Source organism: Gastrolobium bilobum, unplaced genomic scaffold, assembly GCF_033153095.1.
Source record: "Gastrolobium bilobum isolate Gb01-03AN ecotype WA unplaced genomic scaffold, APGP_CSIRO_Gbil_v1 utg7290, whole genome shotgun sequence".
Taxonomy (NCBI): domain Eukaryota; kingdom Viridiplantae; phylum Streptophyta; class Magnoliopsida; order Fabales; family Fabaceae; genus Gastrolobium; species Gastrolobium bilobum.
Window position 1 is genome coordinate 115,724 of NW_026898915.1, and position 14,974 is coordinate 130,697.

The 14,974-nt window shown below is 31.9% G+C and overlaps 2 protein-coding genes across 2 annotated transcripts; both read left to right on the forward strand.

The window, feature by feature from the left end:
* The first annotated feature begins 5,541 nt into the window (after positions 1-5,541).
* LOC133285452 (linoleate 9S-lipoxygenase 5-like) lies at positions 5,542-10,721 on the forward strand. Its single transcript, XM_061482683.1, has 10 exons — positions 5,542-5,677; positions 5,841-6,022; positions 6,268-6,560; positions 7,867-8,104; positions 8,222-8,560; positions 8,653-8,738; positions 8,836-8,943; positions 9,056-9,360; positions 9,470-9,733; positions 9,813-10,721. The coding sequence occupies exons 2-10, from the start codon at positions 5,863-5,865 to the stop codon at positions 10,579-10,581; spliced, it is 2,562 nt and encodes an 853-aa protein (XP_061338667.1). The 5' UTR covers positions 5,542-5,677; positions 5,841-5,862; the 3' UTR covers positions 10,582-10,721.
* A 1,060-nt stretch (positions 10,722-11,781) lies between these two features.
* LOC133285416 (photosystem I reaction center subunit II, chloroplastic-like) lies at positions 11,782-12,666 on the forward strand. Its single transcript, XM_061482631.1, has one exon. The coding sequence runs from the start codon at positions 11,864-11,866 to the stop codon at positions 12,500-12,502; it is 639 nt and encodes a 212-aa protein (XP_061338615.1). The 5' UTR covers positions 11,782-11,863; the 3' UTR covers positions 12,503-12,666.
* Positions 12,667-14,974: the final 2,308 nt, after the last annotated feature.

A 14,974-nucleotide genomic window follows, 5' to 3' on the forward strand; every position in this document is an offset into this window, starting at 1 on the left:
CTTTATCACCATTAATCTATCTTTGTACGGTTATAATTTAATAGTCAAAGATAAAATTATCTAAAACAGCTTGAGAAACGATAAGCTCATGAATAATTAATATATGAAATTCTTTTATAAAGTATAATGATTATATTATATATTGGGAAATATTATACCATCATTTCAACCTTACCACTTTTATCACTTTTATTGTTGGAACAATTTCATATCATCACTTGAAAAAGAGAAAACAAAACTACCGTTGATCTAAAGTTGATTCAACAAGAACCAAACTGATGATAAGAGTGGTAAGTATAATCATATTTTATATTATTATAAAAAATAGTTTTTATTATAAAAAGAGGAATGATCCGTTTATAATTTTTTTTTTTTACAAATTACATTATGTATACTCTCGAAAGTATATAGTGTAACCTAGTGTACTTTCAAAAGTACATAATCTAATTTTTAAGAGTTTGTAAACAAAAAATTTATAATTATAATTCTCTCCTTATAAAAAATAGTTATTTTCGCGGAAGGTTGCCTCGGGAGTCTCGTGATCAAACAACCCAAATATCGTTAATAATGACAAAATTAGAATCCTAGAGAAGTATTACTTACGAAATTAGAATAAGCTCTCGATGGTTCACGAAAGATGATAATATTAGTATATATATTTAAAAAATTAATAAATCAATTATTGACAAATAAAAACATACATTACCAAACCACACAAAAAAAAAAAAAAAAAACGAAAATCTCATATAAGTTTTCTAAGAATCACTTCTCCCTCTCCAAAATTTTGAATTATTTATCTTATAATTTAAAGTTTCTTTATCACTTACCTCTCTAACTTGGAGGGTAAGTGATAGAGAAATTTTAAATAAAGGTATAAATGATTACAAATTTTAGAGAAGGAGATAAGTGATTCTAAAATAAATGTATAGGATTTTTTTTTTTGAAGTTTTCTAAAAAAAAAAAAAAAAGGTACATTACCCCATTCTTCTTTCTTTTCCTCTCAATATTTGAGGATTTGCTAAGCAAAGCTTACATAGCACGTTAACTGTTAATTGGCCTGCTAAACGTTAATAGGCTTCCTAACATCGATCCCACACTGAATTAGAAATAGTATTTGGATAGATTTTATATTTTATTGCTCGATAGAATAAGTCTTCTCTTTTTCTTGAAGTTAGTAACAAAATTCTTTAAAACTCTAATATGATAATATTATATATTTTTTAGACCAAAAATAAGTTTAATTCATGAGATTAAAGTTCAATGGCGATGCTCCATTAATATAAAGGGAGGTGTGTATCAGTAGAGATTCCAACATTCCAATTAATATGAAACTGAGGTGGATAATACAATATGTTAAATTGGTATCAGACGGTGAAATTAAACACTGTACTTTTATGGCAACTAGAAGATGATCGTATCTGTTATTATAATCATGAAATTGTAGGTATTTTGTGGGATAAAGTAGGTTGTTAAATCATAATACGTATTGTATATCGTTTAGTTGGTTTTTTGTATTGTGTATCATGAATTGTATTGAATCGCAAATACAGAAATATAATAAAAAATAACTTTAAAATATACAATATAATTAAGAGGAGTGTTATTATTACAATCTAAAAGTTTTACAACCTATTTTTTATCGTTTATTTTCGTCAATCAAACGGTTATAATTTATTAGAAATTAATAGTTATAATAAATGTGACCCGATAAATCATAACCGTTGGATTGACAGAAATCAACAGTAAAAAAATAGGTTATGTAAGTATAACGCTCCTCTATAATTAATATTATGTAAATCTTCAAAAAGAATCCAATAAGTAAAATACATAAATAATTAAAGTGCAAATCAATTATTCTTCTGTTCATTAATAATTTAGACTAATATTATCACTATTATTACTGTCAGCATCTATCAGTGACATAACTAATCCATCATCCATTTTCGAAAAGGATCCTTTTAAGTTTTTTTTGTAGAAATTCTTTACGGAATCTATTTTCGGACGAAAGTTTCACCGAAAAATTTCGCTCAAAATTTTTGACAAAGAAATTTTTGTAGGGACATATTTTATCAAAAAAATTTGATGACAAATATTCCGTCAATTTTTTTGACGAAATTCTTTTTTCCGTCAAAACTTTTGATGGAATTTTTGTTGTTGAAAATGTTTAACAAATTATTTTCGTCAAAACTTTTGACGGAAACTAAATCCCATCGTAAATTTTGAAAGAAAAATTATTTTTGTAAAAAGTTTCATCGGATAAAACTTCCGTCGCCTTTCGATAAAAAGTATTCCGTCGGAAAAATCTTTTTTTGAAGAAATTTTCATTGTTTGCAACGTAGAATTTTCGTTAAAAATATGATTTTTTTTAGTAGTGTGAAAAATACATAAATAATTTTGTTTAAAATTTTTAAATTTAATTTAATTTATAAAATATAATTATTATATTAATTTTTAAAAGGGATAAAATTGTAAAAATATTTCATTGACCCCCCCAATTTTTCCCTTTACCATTTTTTTAACTTCCAAACAAGAGAATGGAATACCCTCCAAACCTTTTCTTCCTTCCCCTTGAATTTCCTTTCTTTCCTTCGAGTCCTTCCCGTTTTCTAAACTCCCAAACAAACAAAGCTTAATCTATGGCAAAGGATGAGAATTTCCAATAGCACCAGCCTCTGCTTTTTTTGCGGATTAAGAGTAATGACATAACATTAATTTTTTTCCACATACATTGGCCCAATTAAGTTAAAATTCAAAGAGAATTCAGTGGTCTGTCAGAGTGTACCACGTGGAATTGAATTAATGTAATGAATACTTAACAAAATAGCAGGTACGTAGGTTCTTCATATTTACTTTAATAATGTAACATTTGATGGTTAAAGGCTAAAACTTTATATTTCCTTATAAAATATGATTGAACAAATGTACAGAGCAATGAATGAAAAGGAAATTAGGAAAAAAGTGTCATAAATAGGGACATATTTCATAAGTAATATTTAATGAACAAATGGTACTTTGTGTTTTAGCAAGAAGATATTTTAAGAAATTATTAGTTAAACAATTTTTACATCACAAACATGTAATATTACTTATATGTAGTGACAGATTTGTGATTTTTTATGATACGTGGTGAAAATAAAATTTTAAAATTACATGCATTATTTAAAAAAAAATTATTTTAAGAAATATCATGAACTCATCCTGAATCGAATTAGTCATCAAGCGATAATCGATTGGAATATTTAAAAAAAATTATAGGTATTATTAAGATTACTAGGAGATTTTAAATATTATAAATATTTTTAAACGAGAGGCTAAATATTAGTATTAATAACCTATTATTATTAAAAAATATTATTTTATATATAAAATAAAAAAAATAAAATTTAAGAAGAGACGACGTCAACACATAAATTATATGTAAGTTTTGTTATGTTAAAATTCTGTCAGATAAGCCCTTGAAGAGGTAATTTTGTTATATTAAAAGTTTGCAATCAGATTAAATATTTGAAGAATAACACAATAAACTTCAATTTATGTGCTGATTAACGTTATTTTTTTGCTGGATACGAGGTAATAAGAATTTAATAGATAGTCATACAAGGAAATGGCTACTTAGGTGTGTGTACAAGGATTATATTATATCGCACGGATTTGAGTTTTTTTTCTTTAAATGTTTATTAGCGCGATAATATTATATATATAAAATTTATAAATAGTTATAAATTTCTTTTTCCGTTATTTATTTAAAACTTATTGTTTTAATTTTATATTTTTTCTTTTATAATATAATACGGGATAAAATCAACTTATATTCGTAAAAGAATAATAAATTTTACTCCAAATCTAAATAATTGATTTCTGTGTATCTAACAACTGAGATTTATTGGATCTCACTCATTAATTAATTATTAATTCTTAATAAATCTCTACCATTAGATTCACTAAAATTAACTATTATATTCTTACCCTGGTAATCCTATCCCATATAATATTGTTATGTTAATAAGATCCAATTTTTAAATAATGTAAAAATGTTAAATTTTATTACTTATATCTTAGATTACATTAAAAGTGCAAATTCTTAGAAGAAGGAAGATAAATAAATTCTGAAATCTTATTATCATTAATTGAATTTTAAACTAGCCGACTTTTTTTTTTATTCACAACATTTAAATTAGGGTGCTTAAATTAGTTTATTCTGTATTTTGAAATAATTTTAATAAAATGTTTTTTTAAGAAATAGTTGTTTTTAAAAAATAATTAACATTTTTTTGAGTTAACCAAACTCTAATTATTTTTTTGAGTCAAGTTGACTCTCAAGTATCTCACAAGCTTCAAATCTTTGAGCTGGCTATAAGATTAATCTGGAGTATGGAGCAAATCAAGGATAAAAACATTTAAACTCATCGCTAAAGATAATATGTAAATATCAAACCGAGACTCTTTTTTTTTTTACTTACTCAGTTCCCTTGATCCAATAAAAAAAAAATCATTACTAGTTAAATGTTGAAAAAGGCATTTGTTATATTACATGACAAATAAATAATTATTATAATTAAGAAAAAGATAATATCAATTTATTGAATAATATGTCATCTTATTTTTTTATATTATATAATTTATCTTTTATATAAAATAATAACTATTCATTTATCGTATAAGGTGATAAATACATTTCCCTTAAATATTTTCTCATTGCGACGCACATGCAAAGGAAAAAAGAACTTTCGCAGTGGTACGGATTCAAGTTCCTGTGCAGCTGTGCTATCTTCGGTAATTCGTGGTACTTTTTGCTTATGCTGCAATCTGATCAGTACAAATTGCGATCTTCACCGCACTCGGTGGAAATTAAATATTCTCTTCCAATTCGGATCACGTGCGGTGCTATGAAATAAAAATAAGTTTTTGTCATCTTCCAAAGTCAAGGAGAAAAGAACAATTAATTAATAAAAATCAACGCAGAATTGATTTGCTACGCCTACTTGTATATGTATACTCATCCTAAATATATATTATGAATATCTAACGAAATCAGTGGATCTTATTACTAATTTTATTGTATGTTCAAAATCAGTTTATACTAAAAACTTCAATGTAATATGTAAAGAATTAATTTAACTTAAAAATTTAAATTAAAAAGTGAAGATAGATCAATCATTTTTATATTATATATTCGAAGCATAATATGTTAAAGTTAATAAAGTGTATTCCAGGATCGGGTCTCAGATTCTGCTCTTAGATGGAAAAAAAGCCTATTGGTCTCATCCTACCACTTTTAACTAAAACAATGTTTTTATGCAATAATGAAACAAAACCAAATATGCTATTTACTTAGTAGTCAATTGTCATTTACTCTCTAACAACCGTATAATATAAGATTACTGCAAGATGTGGATAAAAATAAAAATTTCGTAATCAAGCGATGAAATTATACAATGAGATGTAGATGTGATGTGTAGCCGTGGAAGAATCGGATGCTTTAATTACACATTAGTAAAGAGATAAAGATGAAAACTCCATGAGGGTTCCCAAACCCAATAAAGGAAGGCAAGTATTATTTAAAATCGGAGTTCTTTCCCAACTGGGTCAGCACTTTTAACAATTCATACAGAAGCCAGGAGTGCCAAGTCCGATTGTAAAGAACAGCAAGTCTCCTTTAACAAATTTGCCATAAACAGTGAGTAGTTATATCTGTATATTTGAATATAATAATGTATGTTTAGTCTCCAGTACTGTATACCCTCTTACAATCTAATTTATGATTTTTAATTAATTGATTATTTTTAATATGTTAAGAATCTGTCTTTGTTATTTTGTATTGATGTGTTTGTGTGTCCCAGTTGGGAGATACCAAGAAGAATCATGGAGATCAATCATAAGGCGGTTAAAGGGAGAGTTGTTCTAATGAAGAAGGGACTTTTGGACTTCAATGACATCAAAGCCAATGTTTTTGATCGAATTCATGAGTTTTTGGGCAAGGGTGTCTCTCTTCAGCTCGTTAGTGCTGTTACTCCTGACCCAGGTAATCTTTCCCCCTTCTGTTTTTTCTCTCACTCTCTGGGGACTTTTGGCCATAAACTACTGCTAGACATGCTTGTATAGAATGTGCCATTTCTTCCATGTTTAACCATTGCAACACCATCATAATAGTAAAATTGTACAAGGAAAAAAAACTTTGAATTATTTCTGTTTGACTTCATAAATCTGGTATTGGTGTATTTGTGGTCTGAGTTAAGAACTAAAGTTTTGATTTTGTATGTTTATTAGCAAAGGGGCTGCGAGGGAAGCATGGAAAAGTGGCATACTTGGAGAGGTGGATTTCAACTATTTCATCTTTGACAACAACAGTAGATACAGAGTTCTCAATTACATTTGATTGGGATGAGAGCATGGGAGTTCCTGGTGCCTTCATAATCAGAAACCATCACCATAGCCAGCTCTACCTCAAGACAGTCACCATTGAAGACATTCCAGGTCATGGTCCTGTAAATTTTGTCTGCAATTCTTGGGTTTACCCTGCTCATCGTTACACGCATGATCGTGTGTTCTTTGCAAATAAGGTAAATGGAATTCAATTCTGAGTTAATTTTTCTGAATTGCTTTTTTAAGTCCTACTTTCCGATGGTCCAATGCTCCCTGAAGTGGTTACATATGCAGGCCCACACAACTCACATATGAACTTAGATTAGATGAGGAAATGATTATATTTGAAACGATAATAGAACTTAATGTAGATTAACACAATAAAAGAAAAAGCTTAATACACAATTTTATGATTACATATAGGGGAAATGACTTGAACTTTTAAAGCATGGAATTTATCTCCTTTTATTAATTTATAATTATATATTAAAGGTATCATATAATTATAATATTAAAATTATATTTTTTATCTTCGAACACTATTTATTGATGTGGAAAGTAAAAAATATATAATTTTAATATTATAATTATATATTATTTATAGTACATAATTATAAATTGTTAAAAAAATATAAATTATATATTTTAAAAGGATAAATTTTTAACCCTTGTATTTAATATTATAAAAAATTTATCCATTCAAATAAAAAAATAGAATTTCGTCAAATTTTGCTTTTGAACACTATGATCAAAGGGATTTAATTTTTTCATGTCATAAATATTGATACATAATGTGGTGGACCTATCGTCTATTAAAAAAAATGATAACATTGTTTTCAATGTAAAAGTGATATAAGATAATTCTCTTCCTATTATTAAAAGAAGAAGAATGGTATAAAAAAAAATATATATATAGTCTTCACTTTTCTGTGGCGAAGTTAACGATGTTCTGCCAGCTAGGTTTGCCCGAAAAATCATTTTCTTCATAGACTGGGGTCTGATCGTGATTTAGACATCACAATTCTTTTATAATACATAAATAATTTTCTGGGCCCAAAAGATTAATTTTAATATTTCACCGACACACACACACACACACATGGATGTGTCGATGGATGCAAAACAACTGTCGCCGAGGAACTCGATAAAATCCAATCAAATCCTTCCAAATTTGAGAATATTTGCAAAACCAAACCATACAACACATGAATTTTCAAAAATAAATAATTTTTTATTTTCGAACATTCCAAACACAAAGATTTGTTTTACAAATCTCACATAGTTAAATCTCACTTCTCAACATTTCAAATACCCTCTCGTTAAATATTTTCAAATCAAATTATTAGCTTCAACTTAACGAAATAGTTAAAATAACGATATAAAATGTGATTGTCTCCACCCAAACACACTCAAAAGTTTTCTGATATTGTATATGTCTTAGACATGCACGATACCTAAATAAAGGTACTTGAAAGTTTGAAACAACCTGGCTTTGTGATTCAGGCTTATCTCCCATGTCAAACACCCGAGCCATTGTGCAAATTGAGGGAAGAAGAACTTGCAATCCTCCGAGGAAAAGGGGTCGGGAAGCTTAATGAGTGGGACAGAGTGTATGACTATGCATACTACAATGATTTGGGAACCCCAGATGATGGTCCAGAATATGCACGCCCTGTTATTGGAGGATCACAGTTTCCTTATCCCCGTAGAGGAAGAACTGGTCGTCAACATACCAAAACAGGTTAGCAACAAAGCTACATTTGGAGTGGTCTAATAACAATAACATTCATATTTGTGCTTCTTTTAACTTAAAATAATTTCCATATTCACTTTTGATAATGAGTATTCATGACTGCAGATCCCAAAACGGAATCAAGATTGCATCTTCTAAATCTAAACGTTTATGTTCCAAGAGATGAACAATTTGGCCACGTCAAGTTTTCAGATTTTATCGCTTATGCACTGAAATCCGTTGCTCAGGTTTTGCTTCCGGAGATTAAATCTGTGTGTGACAAAACTATTAATGAGTTTGACACCTTTCAAGATGTACTTGATATTTATGAGGGAAGTTTTAAGCTGTTAAATGGACCTATAACGAGTAAACTTAGAGAACTCATTCCCTATGAGGTGCTTAGAGAACTTGTTAGGACTGATGGTGAGAGATTCCTCAAATTCCCAGTGCCTGACGTGATCAAAGGTATTCATTCTTCTAATGCTTTCCCATATTTCACGTGGCTTGGATTGCCTCGTTGGTATGATTTTAGACACACTTGTAATGTATGATTGCAGCTAATAAGACTGCATGGAGGACAGACGAGGAATTTGGAAGAGAAATGCTTGCTGGGGTTAACCCTGTTATCATCAGCAATCTCCAAGTACTATACAAAACAATGACCCTTTATAATTAATTTTATTAGTGATTCAGAACCTTTCTGTCTCAGCAAGTGACCTAAATCTGAATGCTACATGCAGGAATTTCCCCCTGCCAGCAAGCTAGACCCGAGCGTCTATGGAGACCAAAATAGCTCCATCAGAGCAAAGCACATAGAAAATTGTTTGGATGGGCTCACAATAGATGAGGTACTAATTGGGACTCACTTGTCCCTTGACACGAAAATGAAGCCAAATCCATATTGAAATGTGCTATATTTCAATCATTATATCAAAACAATCAAGCATCTTTATGTTGCAGGCGCTTCAAAAAAAGAAGCTATTTATATTAGATCATCATGACGCATTGATGCCATACCTGAGTCGAATAAACTCTACAAACACAAAGACTTATGCCACTAGAACACTCCTGTTTCTACAAGATGACGGTACATTGAAGCCGCTGGCTATTGAATTAAGCTTACCCCATCCACAAGGGGAACACCACGGAGCTGTGAGCAAAGTTTTCACTGCTGCACAGGAAGGAGTAGCAGCTTCAGTGTGGCAGCTGGCTAAAGCTTATGCTGCTGTTAATGATTCAGGATATCATCAACTTGTTAGCCATTGGTATGAGATCCAGAAAAGAAATCTCAATGATAGCAAAGTGTTTCAAACTTTGTTCTGTTCTATTTCTGACCTTAAATAAAATAACCATAAAACTGTGACTCATCTGCAGGTTATACACTCATGCAGTAATTGAACCATTCATTATAGCTACAAACAGGCAGTTGAGTGTTCTTCATCCAATACATAAGCTCTTGAAGCCACACTTCAAGGATACAATGCATATAAATGCCTTAGCTAGGCATACTCTCATCAATGCTGGAGGGATACTAGAGAAAACAGTTTTCCCTGGTAGATTTTCCTTGGAAATGTCAGCTGTTATATACAAAAATTGGGTATTCTCCGAGCATGCACTACCTGCTAATCTGCTTAAGAGGTGAGTTGAGAAAATGACTTGTATTGATTCTAGTCCAGTCTATCAAAACAAATTGTAATTCTATTCCATTGAAATTCAGAGGAATGGCAGTTCCAGATTCAAGCTGCCCTCATGGACTTAGACTTTTGATAGAGGATTACCCGTTTGCTGTTGACGGGCTAGAAATCTGGGATGCAATTGAAACATGGGTGAGTGAATATTGTAATTTCTATTATCCATCTGATGAATTGGTTGGGAATGACACTGAACTCCAGAACTGGTGGAAAGAAGTTCGATATGAGGGTCACGGTGACTTAAAAGATAGGTCATGGTGGCCAGAGATGAAGACTAGAGTTGAGCTCATTCAATCATGCACCATTATCATCTGGCTGGCGTCTGCATTCCATGCAGCTGTGAATTTTGGACAATACCCTTATGCTGGTTACCTTCCTAATCGTCCAACAGTTAGTCGCAGGTTCATGCCCGAGCCAGGAACCCCAGAGTATGAAGAGCTTGAGTCAAACCCTGACTTGGCATTCCTGAAAACAATTACAGCACAGTTCCAAACTCTCCTTGGTGTGTCACTGATTGAAGTTCTGTCTAGGCATTCAACTGAAGAGCTTTACCTTGGGCAGAGAGATACCCCTGACTGGACTTTCGATGCTGAACCATTGGCAGCATTCGAGCGATTTTCACAGAAGCTGTTGGAAATTGAGAACAATATTATGGAAAGGAACAATGATAAAAGATTGAAAAACAGAAATGGACCAGTGAAGGTACCTTATACCCTTCTCTATCCCAATACCTCAGATTATTCTAGGGAGGGTGGACTCACTGGGAAGGGAATCCCCAACAGTATATCCATCTAAAACTGCTCTGCTAGGCTCTACTCTCTCATTGAATTCTAGCTATTCAAGTATCCAACCAAGGATTTTGGGTGTTGAATAAACAATTTAAGTACATCTACCATGATTACTTTTTGCAGGTTTTTTTTATTGTATTGTTATGACAAGACTAGATTGAGTATGTGAAATTTATAGTTATTAATAGTCTTCAAGTATCATGTTGGCACTGCTTTAGTTAGTTTAAACTCATTCTATAATAATAGTACCTTGTTAACTGGTTTTGATTGCAATTTTGTGAAATAAGAAGCAAAGGATGACATAACACAACATAATTCATAGAATAAGTATGAGGTAGGTTGGTTTAAATATAGAAAGAGCGGGAGAGAAGAGGGAAAGGGTTAGGAGCAACCCATTGTGCCAAGAGATGAAAACCACATGTTCGCGTGAGTTTTTTAATAATAAAACCAATCTTTTTAATATAGTTTTTTTGTTCGTTGGGTGAGTTTCACGCGAATCTTACTAAATAAAGAATAGATTTAGGTGTTCACAAAAAAAATAAAATAGATTTAGGTTATGTAATGAAACATACCTAAAAAATATTTAATAATAAAAATGTGTTAAAAGAGTGTATCAAAAATACAACCATGAGTTAACCCTAATTGAAGATTCTATCACTTTTTATACAAGATGTATTTCTTTTCTGGCTATATATAACTGTAGAGATATTAAATAGTAATAGTTCAGTTGATATATAGGAACTGAATAGGTAAGGGTGAGAGTATGCGTTTGATTTTCTCAAGTATCATTTTTGAAAGGAGTTCAAAGTCTTAATTTCAATTCCGTCTCAAATAAGATTATTTTTCATGAAAAATATCCGTGGTTTATCAAAAAAAAAAATATATAACTGCAAAGATTATATAATATGTCTGCAAAAGAAAAAAAGAAAGAAAGAAACTGGGTCAACGGAAGTATTTCTTTAGATTGATAGGCAACTTTCTTTCTTCTTTCTTCTTTTTTTCCTTTTTGTCATTGTTTATTTTAGGAGAAAAGATATTTGAAAATCCTTTTTTTTTTTGGAAAAAAAAAGAAAGAGGTGTGAGGCTTGGGTGATAGATCGAATCAAAATTATACATTCTAATTGGTCCAAGCCATATCACCTTATCCATATCCACATCCTCACCACTCATCCGAAACTTCTTAACAAACGACTCCCTTACTAGCCTGTTTTGTATCTTATTGATATCTCACAAGCCTTACATAACACACTTCCCTCACACAATCTCTCAGCCTTTGAATCCAATTCTCCATGGCCATGGCAACCCAAGCCTCCCTCTTGACCCCACCTCTCTCTGGTCCCAAAACCAGTGACCGTGTCTCTGTGCCATGGAAACAATCATCCACCTTGTCCTTCACCAGCCCCAAGCCCCTAAAGTTCACAACTTCACCAAGAACAATCAGAGCAGCTGCTGCTGATGAGAAAGTAGAGGCACCAACAAAGGAAGAGGCACCGGTTGGGTTCACCCCACCTGAATTGGACCCAAACACTCCCTCCCCAATCTTTGGTGGCAGCACTGGAGGGTTGTTGCGCAAGGCCCAGGTGGAGGAATTCTATGTTATCACATGGGACTCTCCTAAAGAACAGATCTTTGAAATGCCCACTGGTGGAGCAGCCATCATGAGGCAGGGTCCCAACCTTCTCAAGTTGGCTAGGAAAGAACAGTGCTTGGCTCTTGGGACTAGGCTGAGGTCTAAGTACAAGATCAAGTACCAGTTCTACAGGGTGTTCCCTAATGGGGAAGTCCAATATCTGCACCCTAAGGATGGTGTGTACCCTGAGAAGGTGAACCCGGGTCGCCAAGGGGTTGGCCTCAACTCCAGGTCTATTGGTAAGAATATAAGTCCAATTGAGGTCAAGTTCACCGGCAAGCAAGTTTATGATTTGTAAGCTATGGGATGCTTAATTGGGGTATATTCTGATGTATTTATAATCAAGTTTATGTGAGAAATGTTAAAACTCTGTACCTTTATTTTTACGGTTATTTCCTTTTTTTTATTTCATGATTATTGTGTCAACAGCATGTTATGGAATATTATTTTTCTTTAGCTTGATGAAGCCTATATACCAGAGTAGTGATACCAAAACCAAACGAGGATAGGTTGTTTAAGAGAGAAATAATCGCCGTTGTTACCTGTAGATATCTGTGAAGCTGAAAGGGACCATCTTAATATGCTTTCTGGCAAGACAATTTTAACATGTATCATGTGATGATGAAAGAATACATGTATGGTAAAAATTGATAAATATGAAGTAAATATCCCTTTTCTTCCCACAGAGAAGTGTTCTCCACTAACCTCAGGACAGCAATCCCAAAAAATAAAAATGAAAAATGAAAACATTACGATCATCCCAGCTCTTCAATTCCACTCCTTTAAACAAATCAACGGATTCAGAGTAAAATTTCCCTTGCAAATAACTCGAAACATAAAATTGATAAATAACACATCCATATAAAAAAATTGAAAGATAACACATCCATCGACAACAAAACATAACTATCTACAAATCATAAGTACATTAAGTCCAATTTCAGACAAACATTATTTAAATTATCATATGTAAATTCTCTATACCTATGAAATGTGGGAAAAAACAACAAACACAAAATTAAGGATTTCCACCCAGGATCTGACGTGATAATTGAATGGTATCATCCTCTTTAATATTGAGCTGCTCAAAGGAAATATTTTCATTTAGCACAAATGTTTCATAAGTGATAAAACGATAATCATCACCACCAATCCCCAATCCCCTATCTTCACATTCATCCTCTATTTTCTCTGAGGTCACGTAAACACATTGTGAGCTATCGAGGAGGCCCTGATGGTCGAGCAATGGGTCTAAGACTCTTAAGCACATAATGGTCAAATGTTGCCTCTTACCGTATCTCCTCCATCAGTTGAAGAATAGTATCATGGTTGACATCTACTTCTACACCGAATGCTGTATCGGTTTCTATTTTCACTGATAACTTTATGAGATTAATGTTTGTCACATCGTGGAAGATAAAATTAGGGTTTATGATTTATGTGTATATGAAAAATAACTTTATTATCGTAGGCATCATCTTCTGGAACATCTCTGTATCCTCCTCTGCTTTCGGATTCTGCAGCAATGGGTGATGCGCACGTTTTCTCTTTGTGTTTGGTCGAGGTTTTTTTAGTAGATACCTAGGCATCATAAATAGGATTTCTTTGTTTTCCATATTTGGTTCACAATATTACAAAATTTTGATAGGAAACACATTTTCCTAGACTTTAATATTTGTGTGTATAATGGAAAGAAAGTTAGTCTTCAATTTCTCCACTTGTATTGTGACTTAGACCGGCTAAACGAGTAAAAGACAACTAAAAAGCTAAGCTGACCGTAATACTCTTATCTTACCTAATTTGTCCGGTAAATTTTTTTTCAACCAAACAACTTTTTTTACATTTTCCTACCAAACTCACTATTCAACCATTTTCCTATCAATTACATTTTCTTAGTATTCAAAAAATTTCTCCTCAATCAAACACGCTCTTTGTTATTTTCATTCATCACAAATTGATTGTGAATACAATCATAAACACCGTTATTGGGTATTGGTAGCTCATCAGTCTCCTTGTTGGGCAATGCCATCAACTTCAATTTCTTTAGTGGAGATGCATGTTCTATTGGTTGGGATTGCTATTCCCTGCTGCGGCGTAGGATCTGTAAGCCACGGCAGAGACGCAGGAGGTAGTGGGCGAAGGTGTGCCGCCCTCGAGTTGCGTGCCGGTGAAGAAGAGACGTTTTCAATTTTGCCCGAAATCTGGACATCGAGAGTGATGGTCTTTCCGGTGACGAAGATTTGCATCTATATAGTCAAAGTCAACAGCAACAAATAAATCTAAATCAAACAAGCACCACAAAATTATATTCCAATTTAATCAAATGATTTTCAAGAACGGATCTGAAGAATTCCATATGAAAACCCTAATTGGTTTGTAAATAAGATATGAACTGTTTCGCTGATAATAATAGATCTATTTCCTTCAAATAATAATTTTACCAAGATTCTTTAACATCACTGATCAGTATAAAAATAATAAATTTTAGGTCAAATTTTAATAGTTAATTTCTGTATATGTAACGGTTGAAATTTACTAAGAACTAATAATTAATTAATAAGTGAGATTCAATAAATTTTAATTATTAAATACATAAAAATCAATAATTATAGCTTAGTGTAAGATTTATTATTTTTATGTTAAATTATGACAATATAATTTTACACACGAGGGTATGAATCTTATCTTAACAGCACTCACCGCAAGGTATATAATCAAATGCAGTAGCTAACTTCGTTAATTTCCGTTATGATTCACTTCCAGAGAAAGA